At 29.5% G+C, this 19,778-nt stretch overlaps 1 protein-coding gene across 1 annotated transcript in view; it reads left to right on the top strand.

The window, feature by feature from the left end:
* The window catches only part of LOC129231088 (filamin-A-like), a 130,143-nt gene that overhangs the window by 52,326 nt on the left and 58,039 nt on the right, over positions 1-19,778 (top strand). Inside the window, exons 21-35 of the mRNA XM_054865335.1 lie at positions 2,176-2,313; positions 3,773-3,946; positions 8,457-8,606; positions 8,738-8,821; positions 8,974-9,111; positions 9,194-9,361; positions 12,314-12,460; positions 13,177-13,260; positions 13,363-13,500; positions 14,352-14,525; positions 14,648-14,794; positions 14,908-14,991; positions 16,799-16,936; positions 17,020-17,193; positions 18,454-18,609. Of these exons, the coding sequence (XP_054721310.1) occupies positions 2,176-2,313; positions 3,773-3,946; positions 8,457-8,606; positions 8,738-8,821; positions 8,974-9,111; positions 9,194-9,361; positions 12,314-12,460; positions 13,177-13,260; positions 13,363-13,500; positions 14,352-14,525; positions 14,648-14,794; positions 14,908-14,991; positions 16,799-16,936; positions 17,020-17,193; positions 18,454-18,609 (2,094 nt within the window). The remainder of the gene's footprint in view (positions 1-2,175; positions 2,314-3,772; positions 3,947-8,456; positions 8,607-8,737; positions 8,822-8,973; positions 9,112-9,193; positions 9,362-12,313; positions 12,461-13,176; positions 13,261-13,362; positions 13,501-14,351; positions 14,526-14,647; positions 14,795-14,907; positions 14,992-16,798; positions 16,937-17,019; positions 17,194-18,453; positions 18,610-19,778) is intronic.

Below are 19,778 nucleotides of genomic sequence, written 5' to 3'. Positions count from 1 at the left end.
ATTGCTTGAATTCCATCACAATGAAATTCCCGTTACAGTGAATAAAATTTGTGGTCCCTTGACGTTCATTGTAATGGGATTTCACTGTATTGCTAATTTATCAGTTAGCGGTTTCATTTGTGACTGCCTAAATGTATGGGATTTTGAGAAAGTTATTGCTTAGTGTTTTTTCTTGACGAGGAATCTTGGTCTAAAGGTTTGATTTTGTCAGACTTTCAGTTTTACTACCTAGTTTAACTATATATTATTTTGCCTCGTTTCTTACTCTGTTATGACTTTATACCCATAGCTCATTGCTTTCTGTATTTATAAAAGGGATCATAAATCATAAAATACTTGTTTTTTTTTTTTTTTTTTTTTTTTTTTTTTTTTTTTTTTTTTTTTTTTCATGTTTGTGCTTTTATTATTGTTTTCTTATTGATACCCTGTTGCACAAATTTTTGTACTCAATATAATGTTTAAATCAGTCAGAAATTCAAATTTTAAAACATTTTATAAATCCTTGTTCTTCTGCCTATACACTTTGGATGTCACAGGAGGTAAAAAGTAAGGAAGGCGAATAGAAGCTACTATGAATCAAAATTTAAATAATTAGAAGCAGTGCTGTTGTTGAAAAAAAAAATAGCTTGTGAGAACCCACCTTATAGTTTGGCAGGGAGGGGGGGGGCATATAGAATAGAAAACCTGATTTTAAATTAAATTTGCAATACATTTACATTAATTTTACAGTAAAAAAAAAAAAAAAAACAAATATTTCAGGAAAGTGTCCTCTCCCCCTACTACAACACTGATTACAACATAATTTGATAACACTTTAACCAAACAAAATTTTGGCAAACCTTATTGTCTTCCTAAACTTAATTTGCTCTTTTCTTGATAGAAGTGCCTTGCTATTTTTAATTTCTAAGATGACCTTTGCCCCATGAAACTATTTTGCGCTTTTGACTGGATAGTAAGAATGTGTAATGACTTTTTTTCTACTAATTGAAGAAAATGCTGTTGTTAATCTGTCTTACAAAATCCAAATTCAGCTCTTTCTGTGTTTTTCCTCTGAAATTTATTTTTCTTTTCTGAAGTTTTGGTTTCTTGTATTCAGTTATTTAGTTTTCCTAGATACAGGGGATTAGCGGCAATTTATGAAATTTGGATCCAAATGCTCAGAACTAGGTTTCTAGAAAACATATACAACCTTTACATTTATAAAATAAGCTTAAACTATTAATGACATATTTTCCCTTTGTATCATGAAAAATTAAGCCATTTTAAAATTTACTTGTGGTTAGGTGCACAAGTTTCATATGAATATGAGGTATGATCCTCGAGTAAAAAGAGGTTAGCCACCGCTGAATTATAACGATGGTTCGTATTACATATTAGGTACTATATGGATTAGGTCTAGACTCGGAGCTGTCAACTTTTGAAAAGGTAAATTAGTAAAAATTCGAAATAACAACGTAAAATTGCACATTACTACTTTCATGTGTTTTGAGGTTACAAGAAACCCCTTTTTCAATGCAAAATAAGTGAGCTTACTGGATGAAAAAACTCATAACTCATGACTTTTGTTCGTAGAAACTACGAATGTTTCGTAGCAGTTGGCAGCTTTGTCTATACTTAAAAGCAGCTGTCTTCACCAGTCCCACTTTAAAATGCAGTGTTCCATAAATGCTTGGTCTGATGATTTGTTAATTGTGGTGTTGAGACACTTTGGATGTTTTACTTATGTAGCCGAGTTAAGCTAGCAGTGAATGAAATAAATTATGTTTATGTACTGTGTCTGAGTTGTGATGCAATAATCTTTGTTGGGGTTATATGATTTGTTATTTACCTAGTGTTATGCTCTTGTGGTGCAGAATATTTTTTGTATCTTACAAGTGTAATGTAAAATAAATGCTGTTCTGATTTTTAAAAAAAATAGTGATTTAAAAAAAAAATTTAGATTTTGCATAAAAAAAATATTTTCCTGATTTCAGACAAAATTGTGTGATACACTCATGAATATACGTATATACTTGAAAGGTTATTAGTCTAAGCATGAACACTATCATAAAAAGTTTGTATGTTTAATTAATAATGGTAATTGTTAAACTAAGTTATAGAGTTTGAAATAATTCATACACATATTAATATATACATATTACATACAGTATTAAATGAACTTTATCCAATTTTTAGGTCCTTACTTATTTTTTTTCGAATATGGAGGAAGAAAAGATGGAAATTCTCCGTACACAATTAAAGTTTATGATGCATTACAGGTTAAAGTGAGCAAAATTAATGATGGTATTTTAGGAAAGACATATCAATTTACTGGTGAGTGCTGTCATAATACTTCTTGTAAATTCCTCTTTTTTTTGTTACTGTTGATCTTTTTGTTTTTTCCTGTTTATTTTTATGCACTTTGCATTTGTGATTTATTTATTATTGGTGTTTTTAGTTTTAATATTATTATTATTTGCACTCATTCATATTCCATAAATAGCTCACATGTAAATCAATAAACTCTGTAAGAAGCCTGGATAGTAAAAAATCGAAATTACTATTTATAAAATTCAGGAAAGTATTTAAATATTTTTTTCTTGTAGCCCATCTGGGTGGGATTACCTGCAAAGTTTGCTCGGGAAGATCCCACACCTTAAGGTTCTGCCATCAGGGGATCAGAAATTTAGCATTATATTTCAAAGAAGGTCTCTTCAAGTGTTTTTTCAGAAGGACTCCCAAAATGTTAACGCTGCCACTGCTGATAGCATTTTTTTTTTATTTTGTACGTGTTTAAAATAAATATTTCATCTTGCAAACAGAAACAGAAAAGGAGGTCACTTTTTTAGCTAATGTGTTAAATGAAACAAGACCGGTTAATGTTGAAACCGTTCTCAACACATCGCCATTGCACTTTCTATTTGCAAAAGCTTGTCCCCTTCCCATAACTTTGTTATGTGCACCAACAGTGAAAGTCCTAGCAGTAGATGCATACTAATTACTTCAATAGTAATGCAGAAATATAGTTTACATCACACTCACTTCAAGATTCTAAAATACTTACTTAAGCTCTTGTAATAACGATTTCTTTTTAAAGGAGAGAGTTGATGTTGAAATCTAGCTGAATTCTCTTAAAACTCTCAAACAATTTTAAAAAATTTGGCGTATGTTAAATTATTTTGTAAATTGGTGATAATACTCTGATATTTCTCTCCAATCCTTTTCTCTGAAACTTTTGTCATTCATATTGGTCTTTAATTTGCATTCAATATTTTTTTTTTTAGGATTATTGTTTTACTTATGCTTATTGAGAGAAGCAAATACAGTTGATTTTCTATTAGCATTTATATGAGAATGTAATGAGCTTTTTCACTTTTCTAAAAGGATCTCATGACATTTCCTTTACAAATTTGATGTTTATATTTATGTTCCTAAAATCATATACACATATAGTCTTCACTACCTGCTCTTTAAACTAGAATTTATACTTAATAAAAAATAGATTTTTTTCTTGAACATCTTAATCATTACAAGCATATACTGACAATTTGAGTTTGCCATTCAGATACTGCAGTACTCAATAATCATTTTCATTTTTTTCTTTTGATCATTTTTATTTATACTTTGTAAAAAATTTTTGCATCCTTTCAAAGATATTTTGGGATCTGAACTACCAGCAATTTTAAATGATTAAAATTTTTATGAAATGTCTCCTGTTTATCAGAAAAAAAGTAATGTATTCGCTGAAATTTTGTTTAAAATTAATTTCTTTTTTTATAATTTTAATATGTAGTTGATGCTAGTCATGCTGGTGAAGGTAATTTGGAAATCACGGTGAGTGGACAAGGGCGCAATATTCCAACACAAGTTCATCCCTTAGGGAGTGCAAAATTTGCGGTTTCTTTTGTGCCTTCTGAACCTGTCGACCATTTCATCAGCATATCTTTTAATAAAGAGTCTGTGCCAGGTATATATTGTTCTTCATTTGCATATATTTGTTACTACTTGTTAGGCATTTTACTAAACGCTTATATATATACGCATTTTACTAAACACTTATGTATAAATCAGTTTTAATTTTCATTTTATAACCAAGTTATATCAAACCTGATCTGAAAGCAAATGAAACTTGACAACATTTTTTTGATAAAATTTTTAGTTTAAAATCAAAATAGATACACTTTTGTTATGCTTCAATTTATCACTTGAAAATCAGTGTTTAGCTTGCATAGATAATTAATTCAAATTTGGAAAATAATCTATAAAAAAATAATTTAATGAAAGTTTGCTACATCAATTTAGAGCAGGGCTTCCCAAACTTTATAGCCACCGGACCCCTTTCGTAGACCAATATTTAGTGCAGACCCCTTAAAAAAAAGTTCTTAGTTGCTGTCCATAAATGATTTCACTTTTTTTCAACATACTTGACCCCCTCCCTTATTTGTCACAAAGTGTCACACTGCACCATACCCCCTCTCTTCCCCTTGTTACATGTCATGCTATTTTTCATAAGCATATTATTATAAAAATGTGTGATGTCCTTGTTACCCTCTCTCTTCCCTTATTATAAACTAAAACAATTACCTACCCTTATGAAAATGGTCTATAGAATTCTATTTAAAAAATTCTATAGAAATACCTATATAGAGTCTTATAGAATTATGGCCCAATTTTCTATAGGCCGTTTTCTATAGAATTGTGTAGTAAAAATCTCTATAGATTTCTATAAAATTAAATCTATAGAATTCTATATACTCTGATAGAATACTATAGAGTTTTTTTATAGAATTCCATAGAAGTGTTCTATAGAAATTTGGGCCATAATTCTATAAAACTCCATACAGGTATTTCTTATAGAGCCTCTATAGATCTTAAGAGCCTCATAAAACACAATAACAATGCTTTACATAGTCAATGTATGTTTGAAAAAAAAAACAAATTACGCCTAAAAAAAAATTACTTATCTTTATTCCAAAAATTACCCATTATTCTTAGAGATATTACATAAAAATGGGCAATAGCTTACCATTTGGGAGTGCTAATTAAATATTAGAACCCCTATCAGTACAAAAAAAAAGTTAACACATGCAACGTTTTGGTTTTTGCGACTTACACATGCATTAATAATGCAAAAACCACTAGTAAATTAATGTCATTACTCAGTCATGAGCTTTATTTATTTACTAAAATTAAGTGCTATTTTCGATGCATAATGAAGTTTATTCTGGATTATAAACTCAAATTTTGTTTTATTAGTACTATTTCTAAATATATTCATGCCCATTTGGTTCAATACAATCAAATCCAACAAAACAACACAAAATTAATACATACTTTCCAACGAATTTGGCGATATGTTTGGCCATTTTCAGCACAACGCTTTGTGATGATCGCACTTGGAAAACGGACGATTCCATATTAGGGCAAAAAGGGAGAAACATATGGCTCATACACAAAGAGATAAAATATTGCCAGCAAGCTCTCGCAACAAAATACAGAGACTGCATCTTGGAATTTCGATTATTTTATTACTAAACAATGAAAAAAAGTCATGATTCCTCACACACTTAAAATTAATTTTAATGTTTAGAAGTTTTATTATTACTATAAATACTTCAAACATTTTTAATAATAAATTGTTTTTTACTTTTGAGTATATTATTTTTATTTATTAATGACATTTGACTTTTTTCTTTGAACTATGACAAAATGCAACAATAATATTATTAAAGACCATACTACAATCCACCCTTGTAATAAAAAAATGACCTTAACAAATAATTAATTTTTAAAATAATTATTCTTAAAATGAAATTGATAACCTTTTTTTAACCTTTCCGAACTGGAAGTATTATATAAACACTAATGAAAGCTATAACTGTAAATAAAATGAACGAATTCTCATTTTTTACAGAATTCTACAGCAAGAGAAATTTTATGATTAAATTCTATAGAATTTTATAGCATTAATTATCTGTAGAAATTTTATGGTCAAATTCTATAGCAGTTTCTGTAGAATTTTATAGAAGAAATTTTCTATAGAAACTTTATTCCCAAGTTTTATATGGATACCTATAGAATTGTACAGAAATAATTTCTATAGAAACTTTCTTATAGACTTCTATATAACTTTCTGTAGAACTCTATAAGGCTCTATCAACCATTTTTGTAAGGGTAAGTCCCCTCCCCTTCAAAGCATAACATCATTTGTGGACGAACCCTTGTTAGGTAGTTTGCACTTCATAACTTTATTTTAAATCTGAAGTACAAAAATCAAATTGATCAAACAGAAATAAATTTTTAACAAAATAATGGAAATTCAAAATTGAATATCGAATGAATGGGAAAAGTGAAATTGTGTGTGTGATTTAGTTGGCCCAATTTTACTACATATGTTGGGTTTAATTTTTGATTGCTAGAGTCAAATATCAGGTTCAGAATCTAGACAGCTTCGGTATTTAGTTCTGCAGAGTAATCTTCTGATACTTTTTGAGCAGTTTTTGAACTCTGACACTTGTCTCTTATCTGGGACACTTTGAAGCACACTTTTTTAAACTGCTCTCAAAAAATTTCTGAGTCAACACTTTCCAGGTCTTTTATTAGGCTCAGCACACGTTTTTATGTCTTGGGAATGTATTTGAGATCATTTTTTGAACACTGACATGCCTCTTCTTTTAGAACACATTGTAGCACAGTTTTTGGTACACATTTTACAGTACTTATGGATCACTTCTTTGATTATACCAATAGTTTTTGCTGTTAATTTTACTGCAATATCGTGATGTAGCTGTCAGTTGTCGGCAGCAATGGACGATCTTTGACCAGGGAGGGCCTCTCTTTTCTCCCGCATTCTCGACTTCAACCGACAGCAATTTATTAAATGAAATTTCTGTTAGAATCATGATAAGATATTCTACTGAGTAGTGGTTAAAGAAAGAGGTGGAAATTATATTTGTATGAAAGAAAGCAATGTTTCGATTTTTTTTTGTAAAGGAGCAAATTCGGAACACATTTTAGTGCACATTCAGGTAACTCCAACGCATTATCTGAATGAAAGTCTTCCAAACGTGTTTCCTATGTGTTCTGGGAATTTGCAATGTGGTGGACGGACGCATGTTCTAACAGTATTGTATTTCGGGATGTAGTGCTCAAAGAATAACTCCATACTTCAAAGATGAACATTTTGGTTTTCGAATATTAAAATGTCATTTCACATGTTTAAAACATTTTTCCCCAAAACTTGTGGTGGACCCCCTAGGAAGGCTTGGCGAACCCCCAAGAGGTCAATGGACCAAAGTTTGGAAAGCTCTGATTTAGAGAATTATTTCTGTCTTAGTAGTCAGAAGCATCTCTAGAAAGTCAGAAGAATGTCTCTTATTGTTTACTATTTTGTTTAACAAATTGTTTTAAACAAAAGTTTCAAATCTATCAACAGTGTTGAAGTTCTAATAAGGCAGAATAAGCTCTTATCTAGGGCAGAATTTTTTTTTAAGGATTGACAAATTTTACTTCTATGCATTTTTGTACTGTTTTTGTATTAGGGTGAGATATTTATTTATTTATTTTTTGAATCATTAAATAACATTTATGTTTATCCGTACAATAAGCATGAAATATTTTCCAAGTTAATGAACAAAAATAGTTGAAGTTTCAAGTGGTGTTGTAAAAATAAGTGACACGAAGGCATTTAGCTGGCTTTAGTTGTGGCTTCAAATTCAAGATCGACTTGCGTCTTCTTGTAAGTTGAATGAAGATGGAAGGTTTTGTGTTAGCATACAAGTGAAATGCAGCCGGTTTCATCTGTATCAGTCAGAATATATTTGATATATATAAATTCTTACCAAACTAATAGCAAAATGTTTATAATATTTTCTTAGCATTTGCATATTGTATTGTAGTCACTGTTTTTAAAACTGAAGAAGTATCTTATAGCTGTAATTTTTGAATTTGATATAAATTTTCTTCCAGCATACTTCAGACATTTTTAAAAATTTGAATATCACTATTTTGTAATTTCCTGTCTGATTTCACAGCATAAGATTTTTTCACCTATCTACAATTAAATTCTTAATTTGAAACTAATTGAAACGTTCCTTTTGTGTGTGTGTGTGAAATAAATGTTTTTTTTTCTTATGACCTATAGTTTTTGTATGGAATATTTTCTAATTTACTTTTAGAAAAAAAATAATTAATTCAACAAAAAAAAACAAAAAAACTTACTGTTAGATATTTGTATACACCGATTTTTCTTCTGCATTGTGGCTAAAAATAACGTTTCTACAAATTTTTTTTAAATTTAAATGTTTTTTAATGTTAATTTTTATTTCCTTTATCTTTTTTCTTTTTTTGTTCCATAAAGTATAGCTGATGGTTTGTTCAAGCTGTGCCTTTTCCTTTATTCATTGTAATGTTTTTCAAAAAAAATGATTATTTTTTACTTATTTTATAATTATTAACTATTCATTAATTTTATCTAGGGAGTCCTTTTAAAGTGAAATTAGCAGATTCTTTCAATAAAGTGTCAGTTTCTGGTTCATGTCTTGTTGCTTCTGCAGTTAATAAGAGTGCAAGTTTTGTGATATTTGGGGTTTGCACGGAGGATCAGAATGTTTCTGTTGAAATTTTAGGTACAGTATTTTTAACCTTTGTTGTTTTCATAACCAGTGCTATTTATTTAATTACTCTGCAAGCTAGGTAAAATATTTTCTGAAATTGTCTTATTGTTGCATTCAATATTATTTCATTATTATGAATGTAGGAGCTGATGGAACTGCAGTGCCATTTAAAATGAAAGATTTAAGTGATAACTCTGTAAAGGTGGAATTTACACCAGCGAAAACTGGTATGTATTTTCGGTTGTTTCTCTTCAAATAAGAAAATTGTATGTGGTTTTTTTAAGATATGGCATTAAAGATAAATTGACAATAAAGATTTTTACTTTAAAATATTTTGTAAAACAAAACATCTGTAAGAAATACTTATTTATCTTTCAAGGTGAATATTTCATACATGTTCTGTTGAATGGAAATCCAGTTGGTGAAAGTCCATTTGTCACTAAAGTTTATGATGTTAAGCAAATCAAAGTAAAAGATATACCTAAAGGCACTATAGGAAAGCCTGTGACATTTATAGGTACTTAGTTTTTAATTAAAATGTGATTATGAACATTGAATAATTTATTGTATCATTTCATAATCATAACTTTTTTTCACAGTGGAAACCTCAAATGCTGGGCCTGGTAATTTGGAAGTAACTGTTAATAAAGGACAAGTTGCTACTGTTCCACAAGCTCAAAGCCCAACACAATATGCAATTTCCTTTACTCCTTTAGAAGCAAAACGGCATATTATAGATCTTAGATTCAATGGAGAATATGTACCAGGTAGGCTCCTTTGAGTTGTTTACTTAAAATATTTGTTATTTGTTTAAATGATGCCTTTTTTTGGCTTGATACCCTTTTTTATAGTTGAATAATTCCCCATACCCCCTTCCAAATACAATTTATATAATGCAGAGGTGGCGAGTGGGGCTTATAAATGAGGGGGCAAATTTTTTTTAGGAAGTTGAAGACTATTTTAGACTTTCTTGTGTGACTGGGGAGGGGGCTTCTGATGTTCTCTTGCGTAAATGTTTTGGAATTGTAGTTTTCAAAACGCCATTTTAGTATAGAGTTTTGTCAACGTTTGAGGAACAGAAAGGAATTTCCAGGGTTGTCCCCATGTTTTTTTTAAAATAAAGTCTAATTACTAATAATAATAAAAAAAAATGGAAGAAGTTTGGACTGTCTTTGGTAATGTTAGACTAAGGGAGGCACTTCCCGTGAAAAAAAATCTTAAAATGATGTGTTAATGACGCAAATTAAAACCATCTTTAGCAAACTTAGAGCAAGGGGTTTAGGGTTCGCTCCCAGAAATTTTGCAATGTTTAAAACATCTTTTAAAACGTTCCTTCAGACTTTCCTTTTATTGACTGAAGGAGGCACAAAAGAGTTCTGAGGTTATCCAATTTTTTTTTTTTTTTTTTTTTTTTGAATTAATGAAATCCTAAGAACTTAGTTTTGAACTTCCTTTGGGGACTTCAGAAAAAGATCTCCAGATTTTTTTTCTTTCTAAACTGGAGTCTTAAAAACGCAGTTTTACGCTATCTAGGGGGATTCTTTACCTGATTTTTTACTCTCAAACTGGTGTCTTTATAATGCAAATTTAGGTCATCCTTGAATTTTAAAGGACAGAGAGTGTGCTCGGAGATTTTCTCCTGGAAAATTTTCAAAATTGAAGCTTTAAAACTGAAATTTCAAATTATATTTGGTGAAGTTCAGGTAATCTCTCCCAGCATGTTTTGAAAATAAAATCTTAACGTTAAGACAATTGTGGATGACGAAAACTGCGGGGGCAGTCGCCCCCCCTTGCCCCTTCCCTGAATCCCCGCCACTGATATAATGTAGTTAAACCATATGTCATTCACATTTGTGGTGTAAGTTACATTTATTTTAATTTTTCAAGATTTATTTATTCAAAAATTCATCTTTGTTGGGGGAAAAAAAGAAATTTTACTATTATTTTCGTGACAAAATGTTCTTGATGATAAAATTATTACTAGTTCAGTTAATTCCTTAGAAATGCAAATTGATGTGCATTATAAAGAATCAGCCGTATTAGTTCACAGACTATAAAACTTTCATATGACCTTTTAATATATTTCTTTCTCACTAAAATCAATATTAATTCAAATATAAATAAATAACTAGCTGCTGAAAAGAATCGAAAGACATTTGCTTGAAATTTTCAGATTTTAAAGAAAAAGAATATTTAGTTTATGCAGCTTTGTAACTCGCCTTGGAATAAAATAACTTTTAATTCTTAAAACTCTGCTAATGTTCAGAAAGCCTTTATTTTGTTTTTCAGTTTCTATTAAAAACAGGAACAATTGTAGTTATTGTGAAGATTGATCTCGGCCTTGAGACGAAGAAAGAATAACTGCTGGTAGGGCTAGAAACAAGACAACTCAATTCGTTTCGTTTTTCTGTGTTTATGCTTTAGAGTAATGAAAAAAATTGTAGTACGTAGGCATCTCTTCATGTTCCATGTTAACATGTAATAAAACATATTTCTTTTAATATGTGTGTCTAAATACGACAAATATACGACAGTTATTATTTGCTGCAAAAAATATAGAGCTATATAAACACTTGCATATGGTCAAGCACATATGATTTATGTTCACAAGCTTTCAAATCAGACACATGTTTTCTTTTCTTTTGTAACAAAATATTTTACTGCTGAAGTTAGGAGCTATCCATAAAGTAAGTCACACTTTTTCAAACTTATTTAATACCCTTCCCCGCCCTTTTGTCACAGATTGTCACATTTCATCTTATGCCCTTCCCTTGTCACATGTCATGCATACATATACATTTACAGGGCCATAATTAGACTGGTTTCAGGGAGGATTTTACCAAATTCATTTTCCATGAATTATATATGATCGATTAAATTTAATTCTACTCATATAGTCCAATTTTTGTTACTTTTTTAAGCAAACGTAATAGATAATGTATCTATTTACTGAAGAAAAAAATCTGATACACAATTTTCTTGTACAAATTTTCTTGTTTCAATTGATGTGTTTTTAATCACTCAAAAGAATAGATGCATGTACTCATATGCACATATTTTAAATAATGCCTTTTAAATTTATAATTTTTGACAGTAATAAAATATGTTAAATGTGGAATCTAGCCCTTTCAAATGTGTAAAGAATATCGATGTTTTTTTTTTAAATCTGAATTAAAACGCTTGTTTTGTAAAAAATGTTTGCAATAACTGCAGATAAATAAGTAAATGATGCAGACTGCAGAAACAACACTGAGATTGTAAAATTTTTCAATGTTTTAAGATTTTGCTTTTTAAATAAAATTTGAAAAATATGTAAAGAAATAAAATAGTAGCAATCTTTTTTTTTTTTTTTTTGGAAACAAAAATGAATGATGAAAAGCAATGTTTCGAATGCTTTTGGAAAAACTTGGAGAAAGTTTGAACTCTTAAAAAAACCCATCCCTTGAATATGGTCCTGAAATTTTGTTATACAAATGTTTTTCTTTCAACCATAATTTGATGCAGCTCCTCTTGTTACCCCTATTCCTCCCCCTTGTCATGTACCATCTCAATTTCACGAACGACTTAAAATGTGATATCATTTATGGACAACTCCTGAATGAAAATTCTTAGCAAGACATTTTATTTATTCAAAATGCTTTCTGATATTTTATTCAAAATGCTTGAGCTCAACTTTCAAATCACTAAGAGGTAAAAATATTTCTTCTTTTGAACTGAAGGAAGCCCATTTGAATGTCATATCACTGATTCTTCAAAAATTAGAGTAAAAGGTGATGGTCTGGAAAGAGTTCCTGTGAATTGTCCTGTGTCATTTGTAGTTGATACTGGTGGAGTAGATGTAGGTGAAGTTCACTGTTCTGTTATTGGTATGTATAATTACTTTGAATTTTATATTTGCTAGGGAATTACAGATATTTGTTATAAATTTTAAGTTAGTATTTTCAGTAGAGAGATTTATTTAATAAATCTGCGATGTAAACATCTGATATGCTTCCACAGAACATACTAAATAAAAATTTTACTGATTTCTAAACTTGCATTGTCATAACTACTACCATATCAAAACAGGAATCACTCAATAATTTTTTTTTTCTTAAATGAAGAAAATGTGTTTTGCTTGAATCTATTGCAAGCATGTTCGAGCAGCACTTAACAAGCATGTATTCAGTTTTATGTTGTTATTAAGTAACTTAAAATGAATATTAGAAGCATTCTGTTAGATTTTATTTTAAAAAAGAACTTAGTTATTTTATTAATATTTTCTATAGCTCAATTTTTCTGTTATTTTCTAATAGAATCCAAAAAAACTACCAAAACTTCTTGTTATTCATATGAATTTGTTTTCTACCTTATTTAGATTTGGAGTAGTTGTGCTTTAAATCTACTATCTAGTATGAAACTAGAAACCATCTGTAATGCTTGTTATAAGTAAAGTAAAAGGTATACTGAACTGTTTGAACGGCCTTAATTGTCATTGTAATAGTTCTCTTATCCATTGAAATCTTAAATGTGTCATATGATTTCAGCTAAGCGATTCAATATTTTTAAGAAATATTTACATTTGTATATTATTTTGATTTAGGTCCTAACCAGGCACCCATTAAGTGCTACATTCATGGAAATTATCACAGTGGATACAGAGTAGAATATACTCCAGTTGAAGTCGGTATGAAATATTTGAAAGTCTTCTTTTATTTTCCACAATTTATTTTGTTCAAGGTTTTTGGTATAGTTACTGTGAATCAAAATATAATGTTTCACATTTTAGGAGATCATGCTGTGGATGTGCGTGTAGAGGGTCAGCCGGTTGCTTCAAGTCCGTATCTAGTTAAAGTATATGATTCATCTCGAGTTAAAGTTACTGATATTGGTTCTGGTGTTGTTGGAAAGCCTATTTATTTTAGCAGTAAGTTTAAGCATTATTTATTTCTCAATCTAATAGAAACTAGAATAAAGTAAAACTGCTATTTAAGAATTCGACTTTTTATCAGTTAATTTTTGTTACCTATAAATTTTTTAAATAGCAGTACTCAAGGCCATGCCAAAGGTGAAAGTTTTAAGGGGAAAACCCCTCCCATTGAAAAAAGAATGAACAGTTGAACTATTTTCTTTTATATACTTTAAGTATGATTTCAGAGTTAATGCATTGATAGTCTTCTCCTCTATTTTTCCAATCTTGAATATCATAAAAGAATTTTAGAATTCCCTCACGTCTATGCAGCTTAATGAAATTATGGTCCAAAAATTCATTGCTAAAAGATTAGTCAAGAAGGCAGGTAATGCTAAGCATCCAGAGGAAAAGATTCCAGTTAGATCAATTTGTCACTTCACATAACAGAATATTGTTTCTGTACAAAACAGCAAAAAAAAAAAGGTAATCGTCTAATTGCTTGATATAAAATTCCTATTTTACTTTACTTAATATTTAGTGCTGTTTGATAGAGTAAAAATTAGTATTAAGCACTATAGAAAGATGGTGTGCTCCCTTTTCCACTTTTTACAAAATGCTGAATTGTACATAAATATTTTATTTAATAAAAACTTATTTACTTCAAAATTCATCCAACTATGACTCTAACTCCGACTCCACAGCCCTGGATAAAACGTTTTAAGCGAGTTCCTGATATTCATTGGCAATTGATAAATGGATTAGAACTAACCTACCTGTTCCAGGGCATGGTGCTGGAGATAACTTTTTTTGTTTTATGTTATTATATTATTGATTCTTATTCTTTTTCTTTTTTTTTCTTTTTCTAGTTGATGCTAGTCAAGCTGGTGCAGGAAATTTAGAAATTATTGTTTCAGTGGGAGGAAGAAATGTCCCAAATTATGTTCAGTCTGAAGGCAATGCAAGATTTAGGGTTAATTTCAAGCCAACAGAAGCACAAACTCATACTTTAAGTGTCAAATTCAATGGGGAGCCTGTTCCAGGTATATAGGCTTTATTTTTAACTCAGTACTTTCCATGTTTATATTTTTATACAGAGTTTGAACTATTTGCTTTTTTCCCACCTTTTTAATAAGTATGTATTTACATTAATTGTACTTAATAGGTAGCCCGTATTATGTAAAGGTTACAGACAGCAGCCAATCTGTGGTGACTGGTTCATCTTTACGAATGACATCTCTTTCTCAAGGAGCTCACTTTACTGTTGATACAAGAGGATTTGAAAATGGTGAATGTAAAGTAGCAGTTACTGGTTAGTTATCAGCATTTGTTTTACAATTTCCTAAATGAACGTAAGTTGCTTATTTAATTCATGTTTGTCAAAGAGAAAAAAATTACTAGTTTATGTAATTTTGTTTGCACCAGGTCCAACCATCAAAAATGTTCCTGTGAATGTCAACAAGACATCAAGCACAACATTTGATGTTAGTTTCAGCCCACAGGAAGTTGGTAAGTGTTTTAAATACCAAATTTGGATCCTATCTAAAACAATAATAAAAAGCATATTAAAGCAACTGGCTTTAAAATTTCTAATAAACTGAATTACTTGTTTTGATAATGGGAACAAATGTATTTTTAAATTTATTTTTCAAGATTTGTATGGCAATTTGGAATTTAAGCCATTCAAGTCTGACTGTACACCAAGCAATACAATGATAAAGAATAAATCTGCTAAAGTTCTTTAAAATATAATTAATGTGCTCATAAAAAGTGTGATTTCTTGTCCATTGTTGTACAAAACAGGGTTGCCATGCCACAGGGAAACCCGAAGAAACAAGGAAAATACAGGGAATTTTATAATTTTTTTCTTGAAGTTGTAAAAATCAATGCCCAAACTACCAAAAAAGTCGTAAACAAAATAAAAAATGGTAACTGTAGTGTTTTTTTTTTTAAGTAACTATTGAAATGTCTATCATAAAAGCAAAAATTATTAATTGTTTTATTTGACATGAAGCTTGAATTGTATGCTAATTTAATTTAGAGAGCCTGAAATTAGTGATCAATATTTATTGTTCTGCTTACTTTCACATTTTTTTCTATATAAAATAATATAATATTTTCTTTTTCCAGTAATGAATGGTAAACAGAGGTCTTTTTTCTTCAAATAAAAAGTTTAATTGATTCAACTGCCATGCTATTATTTCAATTAAAATAAATTCTTTATTTCCTATTATTTTAATTTATTTGTTTTTTCCCCTGCGATGAGCTATCGGGATATTAATGTTCTTTTTTAAAAGTCAGGGTTTGCTTGTTTATAATGTTGCAGATTCATACAGGGAAAATGCAGGGAGTTTTTTGCCCGGAATGGAGTGGCAACCCTGAAAAAGCATTTAACGTGGTTAGTCTCATTTAGCTTGGCATTATCTGTATGAAGCTAAAAATCTGGAACAAGTCACAAAGTAGAGGGAGGAGAGGTGCCCATAAGGAGAGGGGGGCTGTTGGGCTGAATGCGCCATTTAAATTTTCAGGAGGTTGATTTTAGAAGGATTTTTATCTCATCTCAGGTGATTTTGTTCTTCGGGGCATTTAGGTCCACAAGGATTTTGTTCCCAATAAATACATTCTTCTAATGATTTGGAGGGAGATAATGCAAGCAAGTAAATAGGAATGTTTAGTATGATGTATATGAGCTTGGAACCATATAACACTCCAAAAGCCAACATCATTGTCCAGTTGATGTTGGGAAAAAAAAAGATGCATTTCTGTTTCAAATGTTTATTTATTAGCTGACACTTAGCTGAGAGCTATTTTTATTAACCACATATTTCATTTAAAATTCATTCTGAGAAGATTGAGGAAGAAAAAGTATGCATTTAGGTATGAAGCTTCCATAAAGAAGCTGAAAAAATGAAAGTTTTTCTTCAGCTTTCAATAACAGAAGTTTATAAAATTTTCCCTCTTGACGCATATATTGCTGCTATTACCTGTTATATACAAATACGAATGTGACAACCAGCAACAGGCTCTGGACCCAGCTAGGCTGGTTCTTAGTCAGTTTATTAGTCCCCAATGAAGATCAATAACCCTTAGTATAGAGATTTTCGCTATATTTTGCTGTAAAACAAAACCTATAAAAATATAGCATATGTTCCAGCAAAGCAAATCTTGTTTGCACATGCCACTTACTGTTGGCATAGGAATGGAAAAGGTGTTTTTGTCGCAACCAGCACACTATCAAAAATTTGATTTGGGTTTACTTGTGCTTATGTATATTTCTTACTGTATTTGTTCATTAAAATAAACTTCGTTTTTTAAGGTCCTCATCAAGTTTTAGTTACATTAGATGATGTTCCTTTACCTGGAAGTCCATTTACATGTAATGTTTATGATGTCTCCAAAGTGAAAGTTTTCAAATTAGTTCCAGGAGCTGTTGGGAAGCCATGCACATTCCAAGGTAGGAATGTTACATTTTAGTTACTATTTTGTTATTGCTGTTATCTTAGAATGAAACCACAATGTAAAATATTATATATATAGTTGATGCCTCACAAGCTGGTGAAGGAACACTAGAACTTGTTGTTACTACTCGCAAATCTTCAGTTCGAGCTGAAGTTTCAATGAGGAGCAGAGGATTATATGATGTCACTTTTGTTCCACAAGATAAAGTGTCACATTATGTTAATATTACTTTTAATGAAGAAGATGTCCCAGGTTAGTGCATTATTTGATAATTATGTTGTACGTTCAGATTTTCTCAAAACTACTTCTGTTATTTGAGACATTTTAAGAGACAAAAATTTTCAATATTAGTACCTATGTGGAATATTTCTAAAAATGCAATCTTAGAATAACAAAGAGCATATATATGTAAAATTCTATGTTTCCAGTAAATTATGCTATTAGCTTAATTGTACTCTTAGTGTACTCTTAGTAATACTTATTTTATTTTGAACAGAAGAAGCATCCTATTACTCTCATAAAGGATTAATTTGGAAGCAATTGCTTTTTGAGAGATATTTCCAAGCTTATTAATAGATCATTCAGTTTCTAATTTCAATTTTTCTCCAAAAGTGATTAAAGAACGATTCATACTAACCCTAAAATAGAATGTGTCTCTGGATCAATAAACACAATCATACATTATAATTAATATTCATTTCTAATTGCATAGAATGTACTTTTATCAAATACCTTGATTTTATTTTTTTTATTCTGGTTTTCAAAGATGAATCTTTTTAATGAAAATGATGAAAAATTGTAAAATTTTGATCCTTTAAATTATCCGAAATAAAAAAGCGAAGTTAATAGACACTTATATGTATATTCTTTGCTGTAAATCCTCAAGCTCTACCCAAAAGTATTTTCTTATTAGCAGTTGTGTAAACAAAGTTCAGAACTTATTACTGAAATATGATATGATTAAAGAAAAGTGATTAAAAAGATGAAACTTCTTTAATTGATTTTATGTGTACTTTTATTTATGCTGCCTAGTCATACTCTGTATTAGCACACACTTGTTTTACTTGCACTTCCTATTATTCTAAATAGCTTTCAAAATTATTTTACCTAAACTGCCTAAATTGTGAAAAAATTTTCACAAGTTTCAGTTTTAAAATTATTTTAACATGGAGTATATTAAAAATTTATGGGAAGACTTTTTTGTGTTTATATTAATGAAATGCATCATGCATAAATAATCTATATTGCTCAAATGCCTTTCGCTTACCGTATTTTTTCTTTTTTTAATTAATTGCTTGAATGTATTTTCGTTTTTTCTTTTTTCAATTTTTGCATGATTGTTTAAGTGTTTTTTTTTTATGATTCTTCCTTTTTTTATTTTCCATCTGTTTGATGGAAAATTGAATTTATAAAAGGATGGTGTTACCCTATTGTATAATAGTTTGAAAAAGATTTTTTTTGTTCATATTGCTCAGAATAGTTACATTGACATAATTAAAATACATCTTATAGGCAGTCCATTTAAAATTGAAGTCAATCAATTTGCTAAAGGACAGCATTCGGTGACGGCAAATGGAGAAGGTCTGAAACAAGGGCTTGTTGGCTCGATGAATATATTTGATATTGAAACAAATGGTATTGAGGGGGACATTCAAGTTAAACTTACAGGTAAATCTTAATGACGAATTTGTGCACATATTTCTACAGTCAAATCTATACACACATATATCATCTATGACTCAAATTAATGATTTTAATATTTCTTACTCCTTTAAAACAACTTGATGTTCATGAAATGAAGTTGTAAGTAAAATTTTGCAAAATTGTGGTCAAGAATTAAATTGGTAGGTGTTTCACTGTCAAATTTTAGAAAGGTTCAATCTATCAAATAATTAAATTGCAACATGTCAAACATTACCATGAAAAAGTACTAAAATGATACTAAGTTGTCTTGTGTTTACAAGAGTAAAAATATACATAAAAATAACCCAAATTTGCTTTTAGCACTTTGTTTCTTATTATTTTTTTTTGTTCTAAAACTAAAATTATTTATACAAATGACATGTGTTGCATAATAATTGACAATTATTTTGTAGTTATTTATTTTTTAAGTTTTATAGGGAATTTTTTTTCTTCTTTTTTTCCATGAGCATGGTTAAGAGTTTTTTTTTTTTTTTTTTAAATTTGGATTGTTTTTGAACTGTGATGTTCTAATTCATGGAAATAACTAATTCTCACCATGTTATAATTTAGAAATTGCACTTTTATAGCTGTGAAATTTTCATTAATTTTCAACTATGATTTATACATATTTTTTGACATGAATTGAAATATATTGGTTTGACAAGTTATGGTCACACTCACTTATTTATGAGAATACTAAACACTAGTAATGGTATTGCTAGCTGAATTCAATTATTTTCCAAAAATACCCAAAACAATATTCAGCAATAATAAAACACATTTTTTTTTTACAATATAATCAAATTTCAACTTACCAATTTGAGCAGAAATGGATAACTGAAGAATCACTTTTGAAACCTCTGCACAAGAACAACAAAAATAAACAAAATAAATAGAACTACTCATCTACTGTATTTTTTATTTATCATCTGCTAAATTTAGCTTGTTTTATCATCAATTCTAAATAATAATGTTGGGTAAGAATGGCCAAAAAAATAAATGCATAAATAAATAAAACAATTATGGTCTCAATTGCCTATAACTGAAATACTTAGGTACTTGAACTTGACTAAATATCTTAGTACCAAAAATATAACTATATCATAGAAAAAAAGCTAAGGAATGAGTATGTACCAACAAAACTACAATTTGTT

The sequence above is a fragment of the Uloborus diversus genome, chromosome 10, assembly GCF_026930045.1.
Source record: "Uloborus diversus isolate 005 chromosome 10, Udiv.v.3.1, whole genome shotgun sequence".
NCBI lineage: Eukaryota > Metazoa > Arthropoda > Arachnida > Araneae > Uloboridae > Uloborus > Uloborus diversus.
This window is presented reverse-complemented; position numbering and strand designations above follow the sequence as displayed.